Below are 15,906 nucleotides of genomic sequence, written 5' to 3' on the forward strand. Positions count from 1 at the left end.
CATACATAACAAATGATCACAAGTCTGTATACCCTTACACTGCAGAGGTAAAAATATTACATAGTCCACCTACTTAAGCATTTAGCTTAATGTTGTAAAGTGCATTAATACATGAAACATTTTAATAACTCAGTAATGCAAGAAAACAAACACCCTCAACAATAACATATTACTATTACTGGACACTACACTCATCATTGAAGTTAATGAATGTTATGTTGACACCGTCCCCGTTGCCTGATCTGATTCTACGTGAATTTAGACTGTTTGATTAATTTTGGATCTCATGGGTGGGGTTCCTGGCCTCGTGGCTGCAGGCAGGGACGCGGCGACAAAGGGCCCCCCGGGCTGTTATGGCCTCCCAAGACGCCTGATTAATGAAACACACACGTACTTGTAGCTGTTTTATTGCGTAGCACAATCTACACGTCACACGCTCACGCAACTGGCCGCTTCATCGTCGACCTAAGCTCCGCGCACGATGGACCTGTTCCGGCTTATGCGAATGTACGTGTACGCAACGTGAAGTGCGCGGGCGATAGGTCCCGCAAAATTACTTAAAGTAACACATTACACTAAATCACTGTGGTTAGTCCCGCACAGGAGGATACGCAAAGGCGGCTATTCCGCAAAGTGGCGAGGGCCACGTTAAGCTGGGTACGGACACGGTGGAATCTTGTATGATATCTCACACGTGGCCGTGGCACGCCCCAGTTGATGACTCGTCTGTAAGTTTATGGTCGCGTTTGGCGCAGTGCCGCCCTGCGTGGGCAATGAACTATGTCCCGAGGTGGGGCGTTATAGCGTTTGGCGCAGGTGCCACGGTGGGCCACCTAATTTATTACGTATGATATAAAAAGTCCCTGATGGACTACACATTTTATTAGTAGACCACGCGTGATCGCTAACGGCCGATTTGGGCCGACCGGGGAGCTGATATAAAAACGATATGGCTATAATTACCTATTGCAGTTACAGGATGTTGGCGCGAAATTTGAAGGCTCCCCGTGCGTGGGCTGCCGGCCCGGGCGAGTGCTGGATGGCGACTGACTAGCCTCCCTGGCCGCCGGGGCCAGGGAGGGGGGAAATTCCGCGGGAAAACTGCGGAGCGCGGGAAGATGACTTCGGCCAGTTTTGTGAATGATTACCCTTTATAACATGATCATTAAATTAACATTAATTAATACTGAATTTAAACTTGTTAGTTTTTGTTTGTCTTATCAAATGCATGAATAAATAATACCCTTGCGCAGTGCCACACCCGGCCGGGCGCTTTGCACACGTAGGAGGCCGTGACTGACGTCACGCCGTTCGGGGCACTGCACTACGGTGCGCGCACGGGCGCGTTCGGGGCGCGGCACTTATCAGGTGTTGAGGACACATAACGGCCTGTGCTCTCAGAGGGAGCACTGACGGCGGCGTCAAATGCCCCACCCTCGACGAGGCCGCTATGTGCCTCAACACCTCTACACACGGCGAGTCGCAGCACTCTGGCGTTGCACTGGTTCGCACACGGGTCTGACTAAGCTATGAGTATGGTGCTGGGGCAAGGTGTGGTCCCCCCAGGTGAATAGGGGCCCCCCCTTGTGGATGCTGGGTGTCCCTGGCTGTGTGCCCCCGGTGAGTGATGAGATTGTCCCCAGGAAGTAGTCCCGGAGGTGGGTAGGGGCTTGGCGAGTGCGGCCTAGGCGGCCACGGGAGCCTGGGGGCTCAGTTACGGGCCGGTGGGCACGAGTGGGGGCCCCGGCCCCCCGGTTGCTATTTCCCTCCCTGTCGGCCTGGTCGCTGGTGATGTAGTCACCTAGGTGCGAAGGGGCCCGTCGGTCCCTCTGGGGCCGGGCCGTCCCTGTGTCGGCCTGCTCGTCTAGGTCCCTCTTGTCCCTGTCTGCCCTAGCTTGCGGGCCAGCTGCCCCGTCTCTTCCCCCCCTTGTCGACGGTCCTCCTGTGCAGCATGTGGGTCGTACCAGACGCCGCCTCCGGCGTGGGTACCTCCTCTCCACTATCTCCTCGTCCCCTGCCTCGGCCGCCGGTTCCTCAATCACTACTCGTAATGTTGACGTGCTCAGGTTTAGGTCTAATGGCCACCACGGCTCGTCCTCCTCGTCCGCATCCGGCACGTAGGTCTCGTCGTCCGGGTGACTAACGATGGGTGCGGTCTCGCCCGTGTCGGTAGGGTCAGTAGCTGGGTGGTTACGGGAGTACGTCGTTGCCCCTGCCCCGTCCGGTTGGTCGCCAGTGGGTACCGAGACTGGACTCGTCGGGAGGTTGACGTCAGTGGGTACGGCGACTGGACTCGTCGGGAGGTTGACATCAGTGGGTACGGTGACTGGACTTGTCGGGAGGTTGACGTCAGTAGGTACGGCGACTGGACTCGTCGGGAGGTCGACGTCAGTGGGTACGGCGACTGGACTCGTCGGGAGGCTGACGTCAGTGGGTACACGATGGAATCGGAGCCCCCCGGGTGTCGTCCCCTGGCCCCGCCGGTCGGTGTGTCGGGGAGGGTGGTTGCTAGTCTTAGATCTTCCCGGTGTACCTTGGCCGGCCGCCCGCTCGGGGTGCGCACGGCGTAGGTGGACGGCCCCGTCTTCCACAGCACCTGCCGCGGCGGGGACCACTTCGGGGCCAGCCCGGCGCAGAAGTTCTTTGCCCCCGCCGAAAGGTGGTGTTGGCGTACGTAGACCCACTGTCCGGGTGTGAGGGGGACAGGGGCGTGCGTGGTGGTGGGCGTTTTGTGGGTGAGGAACTGGGCCTGTCTCTCCCACGCCTGCTCTCGCATGGCCTCGATTTGGGGCCGCAACTCCTCTCCCCACCAGTCCTCGGTGGCTGTGTTAGCTACTCGACACTCCCCCGGAAGTGCCAGGTTTTGCCCCTGCACGAGCTCCGCGGGAGAGTGGCCGGTAACGGCGTTGACGCGCCGCCTAAGGCAGTATAGGATCTTTGGCAAGTGCACGTCCCACTTAGTGTGGTCATCCCCCAGGCGTAGCCGGAGCTGGGCCTTGATGTCCTGATTTCTCCTCTCCGTAGGGTTGGCGCGGGGATGGTACGTGGGGGTAGTATGGTGGGTGATGCCACAACGGCGACAGTCCGCCCGCCATTGCTTGCCCATGAACTGACTCCCGTTGTCCGTCAGGAGGACCTTCGGGAAGCCGTAACGGGAGTAGACCTCCCCCTCTAACAGGTTGGTGATCGTCCGAGCCCGGACGTTAGACGCCGGAAACGCCTCCACCCATCGCGTGAAGAGGTCGGTGACGACCACGAGGAAGCGTTTCCCCCTGGGTGTCCTTGGGTACGGGCCCATGACGTCCAACGCCAGTGTGTGGAAGGGCGCCTGTGGTCTGCGGGGCTGTTGTTGTTCTACTCCGTCGGCCCTCCGGGCCTTGCGCTGTTGGCATGGCTGACAGCCCCTGACGTACTCCCGTACGTCCCGCGCTACCTCGGGCCAGTGAAACGTATGCCGCAGCGCCTCCTGGGTCTGTTCCGCCCCGGGATGCCCCGCCAGGTCGTGATCGTGATAGAAGTGCATTACCGCCGGACGGGCGGCGGCGGGCACGTATGTGCGCCAGCTCTCCATGTCGCCGGGGGCGCGTGTCTGCAGCTCGCCGTCCAGACATCGCTGGAATGAGGGGTTCCCGGCCGCGCACGCGGCCACGTCGGCGAGCGCCGTCGCGTCCGTCAGTTGTGCGTGATGCACGACCTGGACGAGGCTGGCCAGATTGTCGGGCCAGAGGGCTTCCGGTGTAGCGGTGTTGTGGGTGGCGTACAGGGTGGCTGTCTCCCCCCCCTCGGGCTGGTCATGGGAAGTTCCAGGTGGCGGCCACAACTCGTCCCACGTCCCCTCGTCCTCGAACTCTGTGCCCGGGTCGGGGTGGCGTGACAACTCGTCGGCCAGTTGATTCTCCCGACCCGGCACGTGCTCTACATGGAAGTCAAAAGTCTGTAAGGTGAGTGCCCACCGGGTGAACTTGGATTTCCGTCCCTGCACCGAATCCAGCCACTTCAGGCACTGGCTGTCAGTCCGGAGAGTAAAAGGTCGACCCTCGAGGTGGTGCCGGTAGCGTCCCACGGCCCACACGACCGCCAGACACTCCTGCTCGTTTACGTGGTAGCGGCGCGCCGCCGGCCCAAACTTGGAACTGGCGTATTCTACGACGCGCCGCTCCCCGTCGGGACCCAGCTGATACAGGACCGCGCCCATGCCCTCCTGGCTGGCGTCGGTCTGCAGGTATATGTGCTCCGCTGGTTGTAGGCGAGCAAGGGTGTGACATTCCCGAAACAGGCGTTTGACGGCGTTCAGGGCGTGGTCGGCCTCCGGGGTCCACCGGAACCGGTACTTTGGCGACAGAAGGTCGGTCAGGGGGGCAGTGACGACGGCGAAGTCGGGTATGAAGCTCCGGAGCCAGTTGAGCAGCCCCACCAGCTGTTGCAACTACTTCCGGGTACGTGGGGGAGGCTTTGACTCGATCAGATCGAGCTGGGCTGGCAGAGGCCGGCACCCGTCTGCGCTCACCATGTGCCCCAGGTAGGCTAGCTCTACCGTGCCGACATGGCACTTGCGGGGCGCGCAGGTCAGGCCGTGGCGGGCCAGCCGTTCGAGGACCATGGCGAGGTGGTGCGCATGGTCCTCCCACGTCCGCGACCAGATGATGACGTCATCCAGGTAGGCCGCGGCAAACTTGCCCACGAACCCGTCCAGGACGTGCACCATCATGGTCTGAAAAGTCGCGGGGGCGTCCATCAGCCCGAACGGCATGGCACAGAACTGGAACCTGCAGCCGTCGGGCGCGGTAAAAGCCGTCTTCGGCCGGTCCTCGGGGCGGACGGGTACCTGCCAGTACCCTGACTTGAGGTCCAGTGAGGTGAATGTGCCTGCTTCCCCCAGTCCTGCTAGTGCGTCAGTGATGATGATCGGTGGAGGGGCGGGGATGGTGACGGCGTTAATGGGCTTGAAGTTTACGCAGAACCGGAGTGAGCCGTCCTTCTTCTTGGCCATCACCACCAAGCAATTGTTTGGCGACTCACTCGGTTCGATTACCCCGTCCCACCACATCTCCGCGATCTGGGCCTGAATCGCCTCTCGCTCCCTGGGTCCGAACCCGAAGGGCTTGACAAAGCGGGGCTCGTGTGGTCGTGTCGGGATGGCGTGTTGGGTGACTGTGGTCCGCCGCAGCATGTCCGCGGCGGCGAACACCTGCGCTTGTTGGGCTAGTACCTCATTGAACATGTCCCGGTACTCCGGGGGCACCTCATTCTGCAGGTCCGCTAGGGTGACGACGGGGGTTGGCGGGGCTGCCCCCCTCTGGTTGACACTGTACAGCGTCCTCCTCCCCTGACGCCCGACGTGAATCCTACCCTCACCTACGTCGATGGCGGCGTCCTCCTGCACGAGCCACGGTAGTCCCAGGATCAGGTCGTCCCTCAGCTCTGGAACCACCAGGGCTGTTGTCCGACTGCACATGTCCCTGACGTCGATCCTTACCTGGGCGCGCCCCGTCGTGAGCGCGCTAGCTCCCCAGGTGGCCAGCTGGACGCCTCCCTCCTGCTGCTCCAGGTCCGCCTCGGACACCAGGTGGGCCGCGACGTAGGTGTGGCTCGCCGCGGTGTTCACCAGGGCGTGGACGAGCTGGCCATTCAGCAGGACAGGCACCCGCATCAGCTTGTCCGTGGTGTTCCCCGCTCGCCCCAGCCACGGCGAGGGTGCCCGGTCAGGTCCCGCAGGCGGTGCCGGGTGCGTCGGGGACGCCAGTGGCACGGCGCCGCTCGCCGACGACCCGGGGCGGGACGTTGACGGGTGCTGGGGCACACCGCCGCCTGGTCTGACGGGCGGCGATGGTGCCTGGTCAGGTCCCGCAGGTGAAGCCGGGTGCGTCGGGGGCGCCCGTGACACGGCGCCGCTCGCCGACAACCCGGGGCGGGACGTTGACAGGTGCTGGGGCACACCGCCGCCTGGTCTGACGGGCGGCGATGGTGCCTGGTCAGGTCCCGCAGGTGGTGCCGGGTGCGTCGGGGGCGCCCGTGACATGGCGCCGCTCGCCGACGACCCGGGGCGGGGCGTTGACGGATGTTGATGTTCGCCACCGCCTGGTCTGACGGGCAGCGGTGTTGCTATGCGGACTGGCCTCGTGGTTGGTGCGTTGGCCGTGATCCAGGAACAGTAGCCCGCCGGTATCCTGTTCCCTAGCGGGCGTTTCCCGACTGCGTTGCGCCGGGCCGGCGATCCTGCCATAGCGCGGCCCGTGTGGGGCACACCTCGTGCCAGTGGTAGGCCTCCTCCCTGCAGTAGCGGCACCAATGGGGGCTGGTCTCGCTGTCCCTCGGCCCGCGGGTTAGCGCGCGCGGCCCGTGGCGTGGTGGTGTTGGCCACGGGCGCGGGGGGTTGCGTCGTGGTCCCTCTCTCCCTCACCTCGCCCCCCGACGGGTGGCGCCGGAAGGGGGAGGGGGGTTCACGTACGGTACTACCGCCCACTCGTCCTCCGGGGCCGTCGTGGGTGACGGAGACGCCCCTCGGCGGCGAGCTGCTGTGTCCCGCGGACGCGGTGACAGGCGTAGGTCCCGCTCTATTTCCTTCGCCAGCTGGAAGAAGTCCTCGAGCTCCCTGTCCACGGCCCCCCGCAGGTGTGGGCGCAGCTCCCTCTTCATCAGCTCTACCGTCACGTCAAGCGCCGCGTTGACTGGCCCGCCGGCGTCCAGACGTCGGTGTAGCCTCATCTTGGACCGGATGAAGGTTTCCACGTCCTCGTCCGCCCTTTGCGGTTCGCAGAACAGGGCGCGCTGGCACTGGGCGCGTGCGCGGGCGGCATTGAATCGGGCCTCCAGGCGTGGCGCGAAGTCCTCCCATTCCACGCCGTATTCGCCCGTCATGGACCACCAGTCCGTCGCTGGCCCCCTAAGCTGCTCCGTGACGCGTTCCGTCCACTCCTCTCTGGGTACGCCCTACCTGGCCAGGCGGTCCTGGCACGCCCGTGTGAATTTCTCCGGGTCTTCGTATGGGTGCCCGGAGAATTCGGGCAGCTTGACCCGGATGTTGTCCCGTCGGGTTTCGCTTACGACGGTCACGGGTGCGGGTGAGTTAACTTTGCTCTCGCAAGCCGCGCACATGAATAGGCCGTCGCGAAAGTTCAGGAATTCCCTAGCTTCCGTGCACGTGCGGTGTCTCGTGGTGCCGCACTGGTGGCAGTATGCTATTTCTTCGAGCTGGCGGTGGCACTCCACGGCGTGGCAGCGTCGCGCCGACGCGACCCTGACCTCCCTCTTGACCTAGGCCATCGCTTCCCGCGCGCCGCCTTCCCGTGTGGTCTGCGTTTCCGTCCTCATGGATCTTTCCGCCCCGCCTGTCAAGAAGTCCGTATTCCACCACTCCCCCATGTCAATCGTGACGTCGGTCTGCATCGCGCCGCGGCAGGACGGCCCGGGCGGCGGGTCGTGACGTCGCTGTCCCGACTCCATGGTGGCGCGGCCGTGTGACGTCACCCCTCACAGCTGGTCTAGGGGTGGAGTGTGGTGGGGAGGGGTGGTGAGCGGAGCGATGTGCGGGCTGAGGGGTGGTATCGGGCGTAGGAGGGGAGGGGTGGTGAGCGGAGTGACGTGCGGGCTGAGGGGTGGTCTCGGGCGGAGGAGGGGAGGGGTACTGCGCGGGCAGGAATGCGGAGGCGGGGGTTGTCCGGCTGGCGCGGCGCCGCTCCGTCGCGCGGTGTTGCCATGCTGCGCGCTGTTGCACTGTCCCTACTCGAGCCCTTTGTCTGCTAATTTCTCCGTTTCGTTTTCTTGGCTTGTTTGTCGAAAGAGTTTGGTGATGTTCTAGCCACACTAGTTGGGCGCCATTTTGATGCCGTCCCCGTTGCCTGATCTGATTCTACGTGAATTTAGACTGTTTGATTAATTTTGGATCTCATGGGTGGGGTTCCTGGCCTCGTGGCTGCAGGCAGGGACGCGGCGACAAAGGGCCCCCCGGGCTGTTATGGCCTCCCAAGACGCCTGATTAATGAAACACACACGTACTTGTAGCTGTTTTATTGCGTAGCACAATCTACACGTCAAACGCTCACGCAACTGGCCGCTTCATCGTCGACCTAAGCTCCGCGCACGATGGACCTGTTCCGGCTTATGCGAATGTACGTGTACGCAACGTGAAGTGCGCGGGCGATAGGTCCCGCAAAATTACTTAAAGTAACACATTACACTAAATCACTGTGGTTAGTCCCGCACAGGAGGATACGCAAAGGCGGCTATTCCGCAAAGTGGCGAGGGCCACGTTAAGCTGGGTACGGACACGGTGGAATCTTGTATGATATCTCACACGTGGCCGTGGCACGCCCCAGTTGATGACTCGTCTGTAAGTTTATGGTCGCGTTTGGCGCAGTGCCGCCCTGCGTGGGCAATGAACTATGTCCCGAGGTGGGGCGTTATAGCGTTTGGCGCAGGTGCCACGGTGGGCCACCTAATTTATTACGTATGATATAAAAAGTCCCTGATGGACTACACATTTTATTAGTAGACCACGCGTGATCGCTAACGGCCGATTTGGGCCGACCGGGGAGCTGATATAAAAACGATATGGCTATAATTACCTATTGCAGTTACAGGATGTTGGCGCGAAATTTGAAGGCTCCCCGTGCGTGGGCTGCCGGCCCGGGCGAGTGCTGGATGGCGACTGACTAGCCTCCCTGGCCGCCGGGGCCAGGGAGGGGGGAAATTCCGCGGGAAAACTGCGGAGCGCGGGAAGATGACTTCGGCCAGTTTTGTGAATGATTACCCTTTATAACATGATCATTAAATTAACATTAATTAATACTGAATTTAAACTTGTTAGTTTTTGTTTGTCTTATCAAATGCATGAATAAATAATACCCTTGCGCAGTGCCACACCCGGCCGGGCGCTTTGCACACGTAGGAGGCCGTGACTGACGTCACGCCGTTCGGGGCACTGCACTACGGTGCGCGCACGGGCGCGTTCGGGGCGCGGCACTTATCAGGTGTTGAGGACACATAACGGCCTGTGCTCTCAGAGGGAGCACTGACGGCGGCGTCAATGTAATAAAGAACTTTATAAATAAGACCAGTCTTCTTATACTTTGTACACTGTTATTAATGTGTATGAAATCCCTTATTCTATCATACATTTAGCAATAGCCACATAGGTAGTTCACTGCATGTATGTTTCATTATCACTGGTGTTTAGCACAGTGTTATAATCAATTAATCCAAAAATATCTCTTCATAATACATCCATCAGAAAAGAGATCATCACAATGCTGGGGCAGTATGTATTAGCAATATAAAAATACAGCAAAGGAACTAACTGGTTCACACAACTAAATAACAAAAAACAAGTGAAGTAATTAACAATAGCCTTATGCAACTATTTCACCAAATAACTTAACTGAAACCGAAAAAATCGTTGTTCTTCTGGTTTTGAACGACAGCATCTTACTGCACATTTTCGCCCATAGGCATATCGTCCAGACATTTTTATCTTTTCACGTTTTCTTGGTAACCAAATATTTTAAAATGATTTCTAATTTACCAGCTGCAAGTTGTTTACCACTAAACACAACATGGCGCCAGCAGTACTTTATTTACTCTATGGCGCCATCAAGTCCAACCATGCGAGTCAAATATATCCTACTTATTTTAGCGGAGTATTTTCAAAGCAAATTATTTTCATTATAATACTGAATAATTTTAAAAATTGATGTAGAAACTTCGTTACAAGTACAAGTAGCTATGCTATACTTGATGGAGTTTTTATTTAGTGTGATATTGCTTTTAGCGACATCACCTGTATCACGGCGAATGACAAACTAACAAAAAAAGAGGTCCATAATAAAAAAAACCTATTCAACGATTTCCTATTGCAGTTTCCTCCCCATGTTATTATGGTATCTCGTATAGTCTTTGCTTTGTTTATTTTTTATAACCAGAAAAAAATCACGTAAAGATTGTTATGAATAAGTGTTTACTTTAATCAACGACCTAGTTAATTGTTATAATTAATTGTGTGATGCAGAAACTACGAGATTTTAACAGTGTTCCTAAGCAACCCCTTAAAAGGGTCGAAATAGCATTACATAAATTCAATGACGTTGCAGTACCACACCATGTTGATTTGTTACAAAGGCATAAGAACAACATTGAAAAGGTATGTATACTTAATGACTTAATAAAAGTTATAAACGAAAAGGAAAATCCGTTTTTGGTATCAGGTGTGTTTTGATTTTGTTGCTTTATTATTTATACTACTGAGAAAATTGCAAGCATAAATTCATATGGGGTACTATTCGGTAAATATGTAGTGTACGGATTAGCGCCAAAAAAAATCGTACAAATCCGAAATAACTTTCATTATATGCTCTTTTACGGCCTCTTTTCATAACCGCCTGCGGAGATAAGAAATTCCAATTACTTTTGGAGATATCGCCGTTCTTATTTTGCAATACAAGACCTATGTAATCATTCGACCACGCATTTTATATTTTGCCGTGTGCGCGTGAATGCCTAAATAACAGAAATTTTCCATTAGGTAAGGTTAGTTACATTATAAATACTTTGAAACTGAACGGACATTAAAAATAATAAAATTAATTTTAATGGTTGTTTAGTTTTAAAGTATTTATAATGTAGCTGTCCTAACCTAACAAACCGGAACAAAGGATTAACAGTAGGAACAAACGTAATTGGGTAAATATGTAGTTGGGCGGTATTTGCGAAAAAAAATGTTAAAAATCCGAAAATACTTTTATTCTATGCTCTTCAACTTCCTCTTTTCATTAAAAGCGGCGGAGATAAGAAATTCCAAATACTTTAGGAGATATTGAATTTTTAAATTTCATCACATTTCACATTTCATGTGGCATTCCGCATTGTTTCTTGTTTACGAGTAATCTATTTTTTTATTGGATAATGATGTCATGTGATTGATCGTGATAGGCCAGAATTCAAATTAAACAATACGTGATTATTTAGTTCATTTATTGTTTTAAAACTGTGTTTAATTACCGCCTCCAACTTAGGCTAGTTTTTAACGTTTCTAATTTTAAAGTCTTATTTTTTATTGTTGCGCAAGTAATAAGTAACAAAAAATTTTTACGTGAGTTGTTACTGTTCATCCTTTGTCCCAGTTTGTTAGGTCAGGTCAGTTACATAATAAATACTTTAAAACTAAAGAACCATTGTAATAATTTCATATTATTTTTAATGTACGCTTAGTTTCATGAATGTAACTGACCTGACCTAATCGACCATTTTCATTAATTTGGCATTCACAAACACACGGCAAAATAAAAAAAAATGGCGGCCATCGAATGATAAACACAGGTCTTGTATGCAAAATAAGAACGGCGATATCTCCTAAAGTATTTGGAATTTCTTATCTCCGCCGCTTTTAATGAAAAGAGGAAGTTGAAGAGCATCTACTAAAGGTATTTTCGGACTTTTAACTTTTTTTTCTTCGCAAATACCGCTCAACTACATATGATGAAATTTAAAAATTTGATATCTCCTAAAGCATTTGGAATTTCTTACCTCCGCCGCTTTTAATGAAAAGAGGAAGTTGAAGAGCGTCTAATAAAGGTATTTTCGGATTTTTAACATTTTTTTTTCGCAAATACCGCTCAACTACATATTTACCCATAATTTTTTAAAGGATAAAAATTTCAAACGTTATAAACTCACCTAAGTTGGAGGCGGCCTATTGGTTCATTTGAATATTGGCCTATCACAAACTATCACGTGACAATATTATCCAATAAAAAAACAATTGATACTCGTAAACAAAAAACAATGGTGATTCTGAGAAATCACCAATTTTTTTTAACTGTGTTATATATGGAGAATCACATGATCGGCAAACCTAATACAATAGTCTATCCTGAGGCCAAGTTTGTGCATGTTTGGTATAGATAATATTTAGATTAGGTGATTAGGTAAGCTCCATTAACATATTGTGGTTATTAGCGACATTAAAAATCTGTAGAATATTTTAAATGGTTTCTTAGGAATTGCAAATAGGCATAGTAACCAGTTCCGAAGTTCACCAATTATTACCAGAGTTGCAGCTCACACAAGCTAATTTAAATGCACATAAAATATGTACATACTATCTTTTATAGACTTAATTGGCTGAGAAATTAGAATAGTCGAGCTACATTAAAAATATTTTTTTAAAAATGTGGACGGTTTATTAGGTTAGGTTAGCTACATTAAAAATACAGTACTGTGAAATCATGTAAACAGTTGGGTATGTCAGGATAGCTACAACTTAAATTAGTAATTCCTAAGCAATCATTAAAAATATTTTACAGTATTTTTAAGGTAGGTAGCTAGGGTCATTCCATGTCAAATCAACCAAAAAAATACTGTTTTCAACCCGACCTTCTCAGATTTGTCTGAATTTTGGTATGGTGGTAGCCCTAGTAAATACTAACATAGAGCAATTTTTATTTTATTACTACCCCTTCCAGTTTTTGAGTTGTACAGTTACAAACATGGTCAAAATTCGGGGTTTTTTGCTCGCAATCAATTGTTGATTTATTTATAGGTTGAGTTCTAATAAAGCTGGAACAGTGAAAATAAGCTTATTTTTAGCTTATTTGCTGGGCTTTAATTTGATATACAACATAAAAACATTTTTAAAAACATTCACTTTTCAAAAACTTTTGAAAAATTGTATATACTGGTTTTTGAAAAACTGTACTTTTAAAATTCTGAAAAAAAAGTATGTTAAAGAATAACATACTGACTATGAATGCTGAAAGTTTTATGATGGGATGACAATGGAATCATATTAAAATACAATTTTATGTACAAGATGGCTATTTTTATCATAGGAATTCACTGCTTATTTTGTTTTTATTCTACTCTCCCTGTAGTTATAGGGTAATTAAATAAGATTAAATTTTATTTTACTGCAAATCAGCTGAGATTATCAAGGTTTCTTTGTTTCCCTCCAATTCTCACGTTTTCCCTCCAATTCTTGACATAACTAGAGACCTGTGAAATTCGTGGGTTCATTTCGTGTTATGCTAAAATTCAAATAATTAGGCTATACCTTAGTGCTGCTGTCATTGGTTCACTGTTAAGGGGATTGGTGCAGGACAAAAAACAGTCATTCGTCAGAATTTGTTGGAAATGAGCTTAAGTGTTTCATAAATGCTTGTTTATTACTACTGTAAGGCCAGCCAGCACGTATATAAGCTAGCGGCTTAGATTTGGCAAGTTAGTGGCGAGAGAGCTTCTGTGAGGGGAGGTTGTCGGAGGTTGCAGCTCTGAGGCCTGCCATCTAGCGGGAATCTTTCGAAGGTCTTCCACAATATCGCCTTTCTCTCTCTCTCTCTCTCTCTCTCTCTCTCTCTCTCTCCAACACGGACGGAAAGCGAACCACGAAACCAGATCTTATCTTCGCTTCCCATCTCGCCCTATCCTTCATTCTCGGATCAGGTAGCCGCCCTTCCCCGCGTAGACTTTCGTGTTACTCCAGGAAACCAAGACTTAAAAAGGCACAAACCTGCGAAAAATTTGTCCAAAGCTGGATTTTTGTACTGTGGTAGAGTTGACTATGCTTAATAATATACCGAAAGTTTACCGCTGTAGACCTTGTGCGTTATCACCGAAAATTTGCATTTAAGTCCTAGGTGACAGCAACTTACATCAGTCCATTAAAATGCTACCCAAGTATACAGTTTTTAATTTTGACTGTCCGTAAACCTACCAAAATAATCTAGAAACTGTAATACACCCATTAATGTAAGAAAAAAAATTAAATTTTTAATATTTAAGATATGATATAAAGCGATTAATTCACGACATATATATTTTTTATCTTTGCCACCCAGATAAAAATACGATTTACACCGATTTGAAGAGCCCAATGCGAAAAAATGTCTAAATAAATGGTTATAATTATACTTTTAGCTTTAAGATAGTATATTTATAAAGAGTCTAGCATAATTAGTTGCCTCATGAAAGCTGCCCGAGCGTTGCAGTGTACTGCGGCCGTACTGATCTTTCGCGGCCGGCGTGCTTAGAAACACGCTGCGTACTGCGACACTCAATAAACTTGGTCTTATTTAAGGATTACTTAAAATATATTTAATGCATATGATAGGGTGTATTCATGTTACATCTATTGAGATATACTACATATTCTTTTTTCTTATATGAATGATTTTTGATACATTAAAATTAACAATAAACAATTTCTGCTTGGAACTTGTAAATCAAAATTTTAGAGGACCTCTGGTTTTATATATGTGTGTTCGTATTTTGTTATAAAAATTTAATTATTAAAAATTATTTTAATACCAAAAAATATAATTATTTTTTTATTTCTAATACATTATATTATTTTCGATCAGAACTACGCAAAATTTTAATGTAGCCTATATTATAAAATATATATATATTTAATTGTATAAAATTAGTTTACTACATAACAATTGAAGAAAACGATACACCGTAAATGTGAGTTTTGTCACGTTTATAACATAATTCGTATGATAATATTATTTTTCCCAGAAAATAAATAAAACATAAGTTGTGTTGTAAAATGTATTGATAGAATTACATATTTAGTATTTTTTTCTAAGTTAATTTATTGGAGTGCTGCACCTAGCGGACTTCGTTGAATTGCTAGTGGCAAAGAGTGATGGTGGATGTTTTTGCAAGAGTTTGACCGTATTTTATGACTCTAGCTGTGAGAGGGTGTTCGTCCCATAAATCCTAACGGTCAAGGAAAATAGCCTTTCTCTGTAGTCACGTACGGGTCTGCTACTCGCGCAATATCGTCAGTTTATCACAACTTTCTAGGAAGTTCAATAGATTTATTTATAATTTAGAAATTAAAGAGTCCATCATACTAACATTTTTACCTAAGCAAATCGCATCCTGGAAGATTTTTATCTACGTTTGCAGAAAAAATCACTTGTAGTTAGGAAACGTTTATTCTTTCAGAGTAAAATTCAGTCTGGAATTACCATACATTAAAAACCTTAGTTTTCTGGAGCAAAAAACGTCCCAGCACAAGCGACTTTAACACTGCTGCAAACACACTACGCAGCTTGAAATACATCAGTGGTCAGACTATTGTACCAGACACTCAAAATATACACATTTAAAAAAAAAAAAAAAAAAAAAAAAAAAAAAAAAAAAAAAAAAAAAAAAAAAAAAAAAAACAGACAATATTTATGAAGTGATTTTGACGCTACGCACAACATATTTGTGTAACATGTAGTCAAATTTCTATAAAAAAAATATTTTTTTCTTACTTTTTATGATTAAAATTACCAATTTAATAATAGGACGTTTAAACTTTGAGGTGTTTATCACAATTACCATGTAGGACATTCTTTTATATTACTTTGGTGCCATAATGAGAACCGACTTAAAAAAGTATTAAAGTTATTAAATTTACGAAACATTTTTGTGGATCATTGTAGAAATTATCATTAAGGACTCAACTGCTCATTATTGGTGTGATCACAAGGTTTCATCGGTAAACTTTTGACGTGTTACTAAGAAATGTTCATTCTACTAATGTACAAAATTTTTGCTTTGGGATAATTTTCCATGTATTAAAATTTTTTGTTTCCTAACAGCGAAATTCGTCCCAACCCGAGCCTACTTCGGCTATCTCGCAGTAGTATACACTACGCGGCTCGGATCGCTTTAGTGGTCAGACTAATTGTATGAGACACTTAAAAAATATACCAATTTAAAGATGAATAAATATGCAACAACGTTTACTTTAAGCGATTTCCACGTTGGGATCTTTAAGTTTATGTAAGATGTATTTATATTTCCTTAAAATTTAATGAAAGTGAATTCGTTAACTTTAATGATTTAAATGGTCTATTTTATAGAAACATGTTTAAACTTTGTGCTTTTTATCACTATCCTCAGATAGGGCAATGTTTC

The 15,906-nt window shown here is 48.9% G+C and overlaps 1 protein-coding gene across 1 annotated transcript in view; it reads left to right on the forward strand.

The window, feature by feature from the left end:
* The first annotated feature begins 9,884 nt into the window (after positions 1-9,884).
* Positions 9,885-15,906, forward strand: part of LOC134544027 (syntaxin-17) — a 41,632-nt gene continuing 35,610 nt past the window's right edge. The window contains exon 1 of the mRNA XM_063388444.1: positions 9,885-10,135. Coding sequence (XP_063244514.1) covers positions 9,998-10,135 — 138 coding nt within the window. The 5' untranslated portion in view covers positions 9,885-9,997. The remainder of the gene's footprint in view (positions 10,136-15,906) is intronic.

The sequence above is a fragment of the Bacillus rossius genome, chromosome 1, assembly GCF_032445375.1.
Source record: "Bacillus rossius redtenbacheri isolate Brsri chromosome 1, Brsri_v3, whole genome shotgun sequence".
Lineage (NCBI taxonomy): Eukaryota > Metazoa > Arthropoda > Insecta > Phasmatodea > Bacillidae > Bacillus > Bacillus rossius.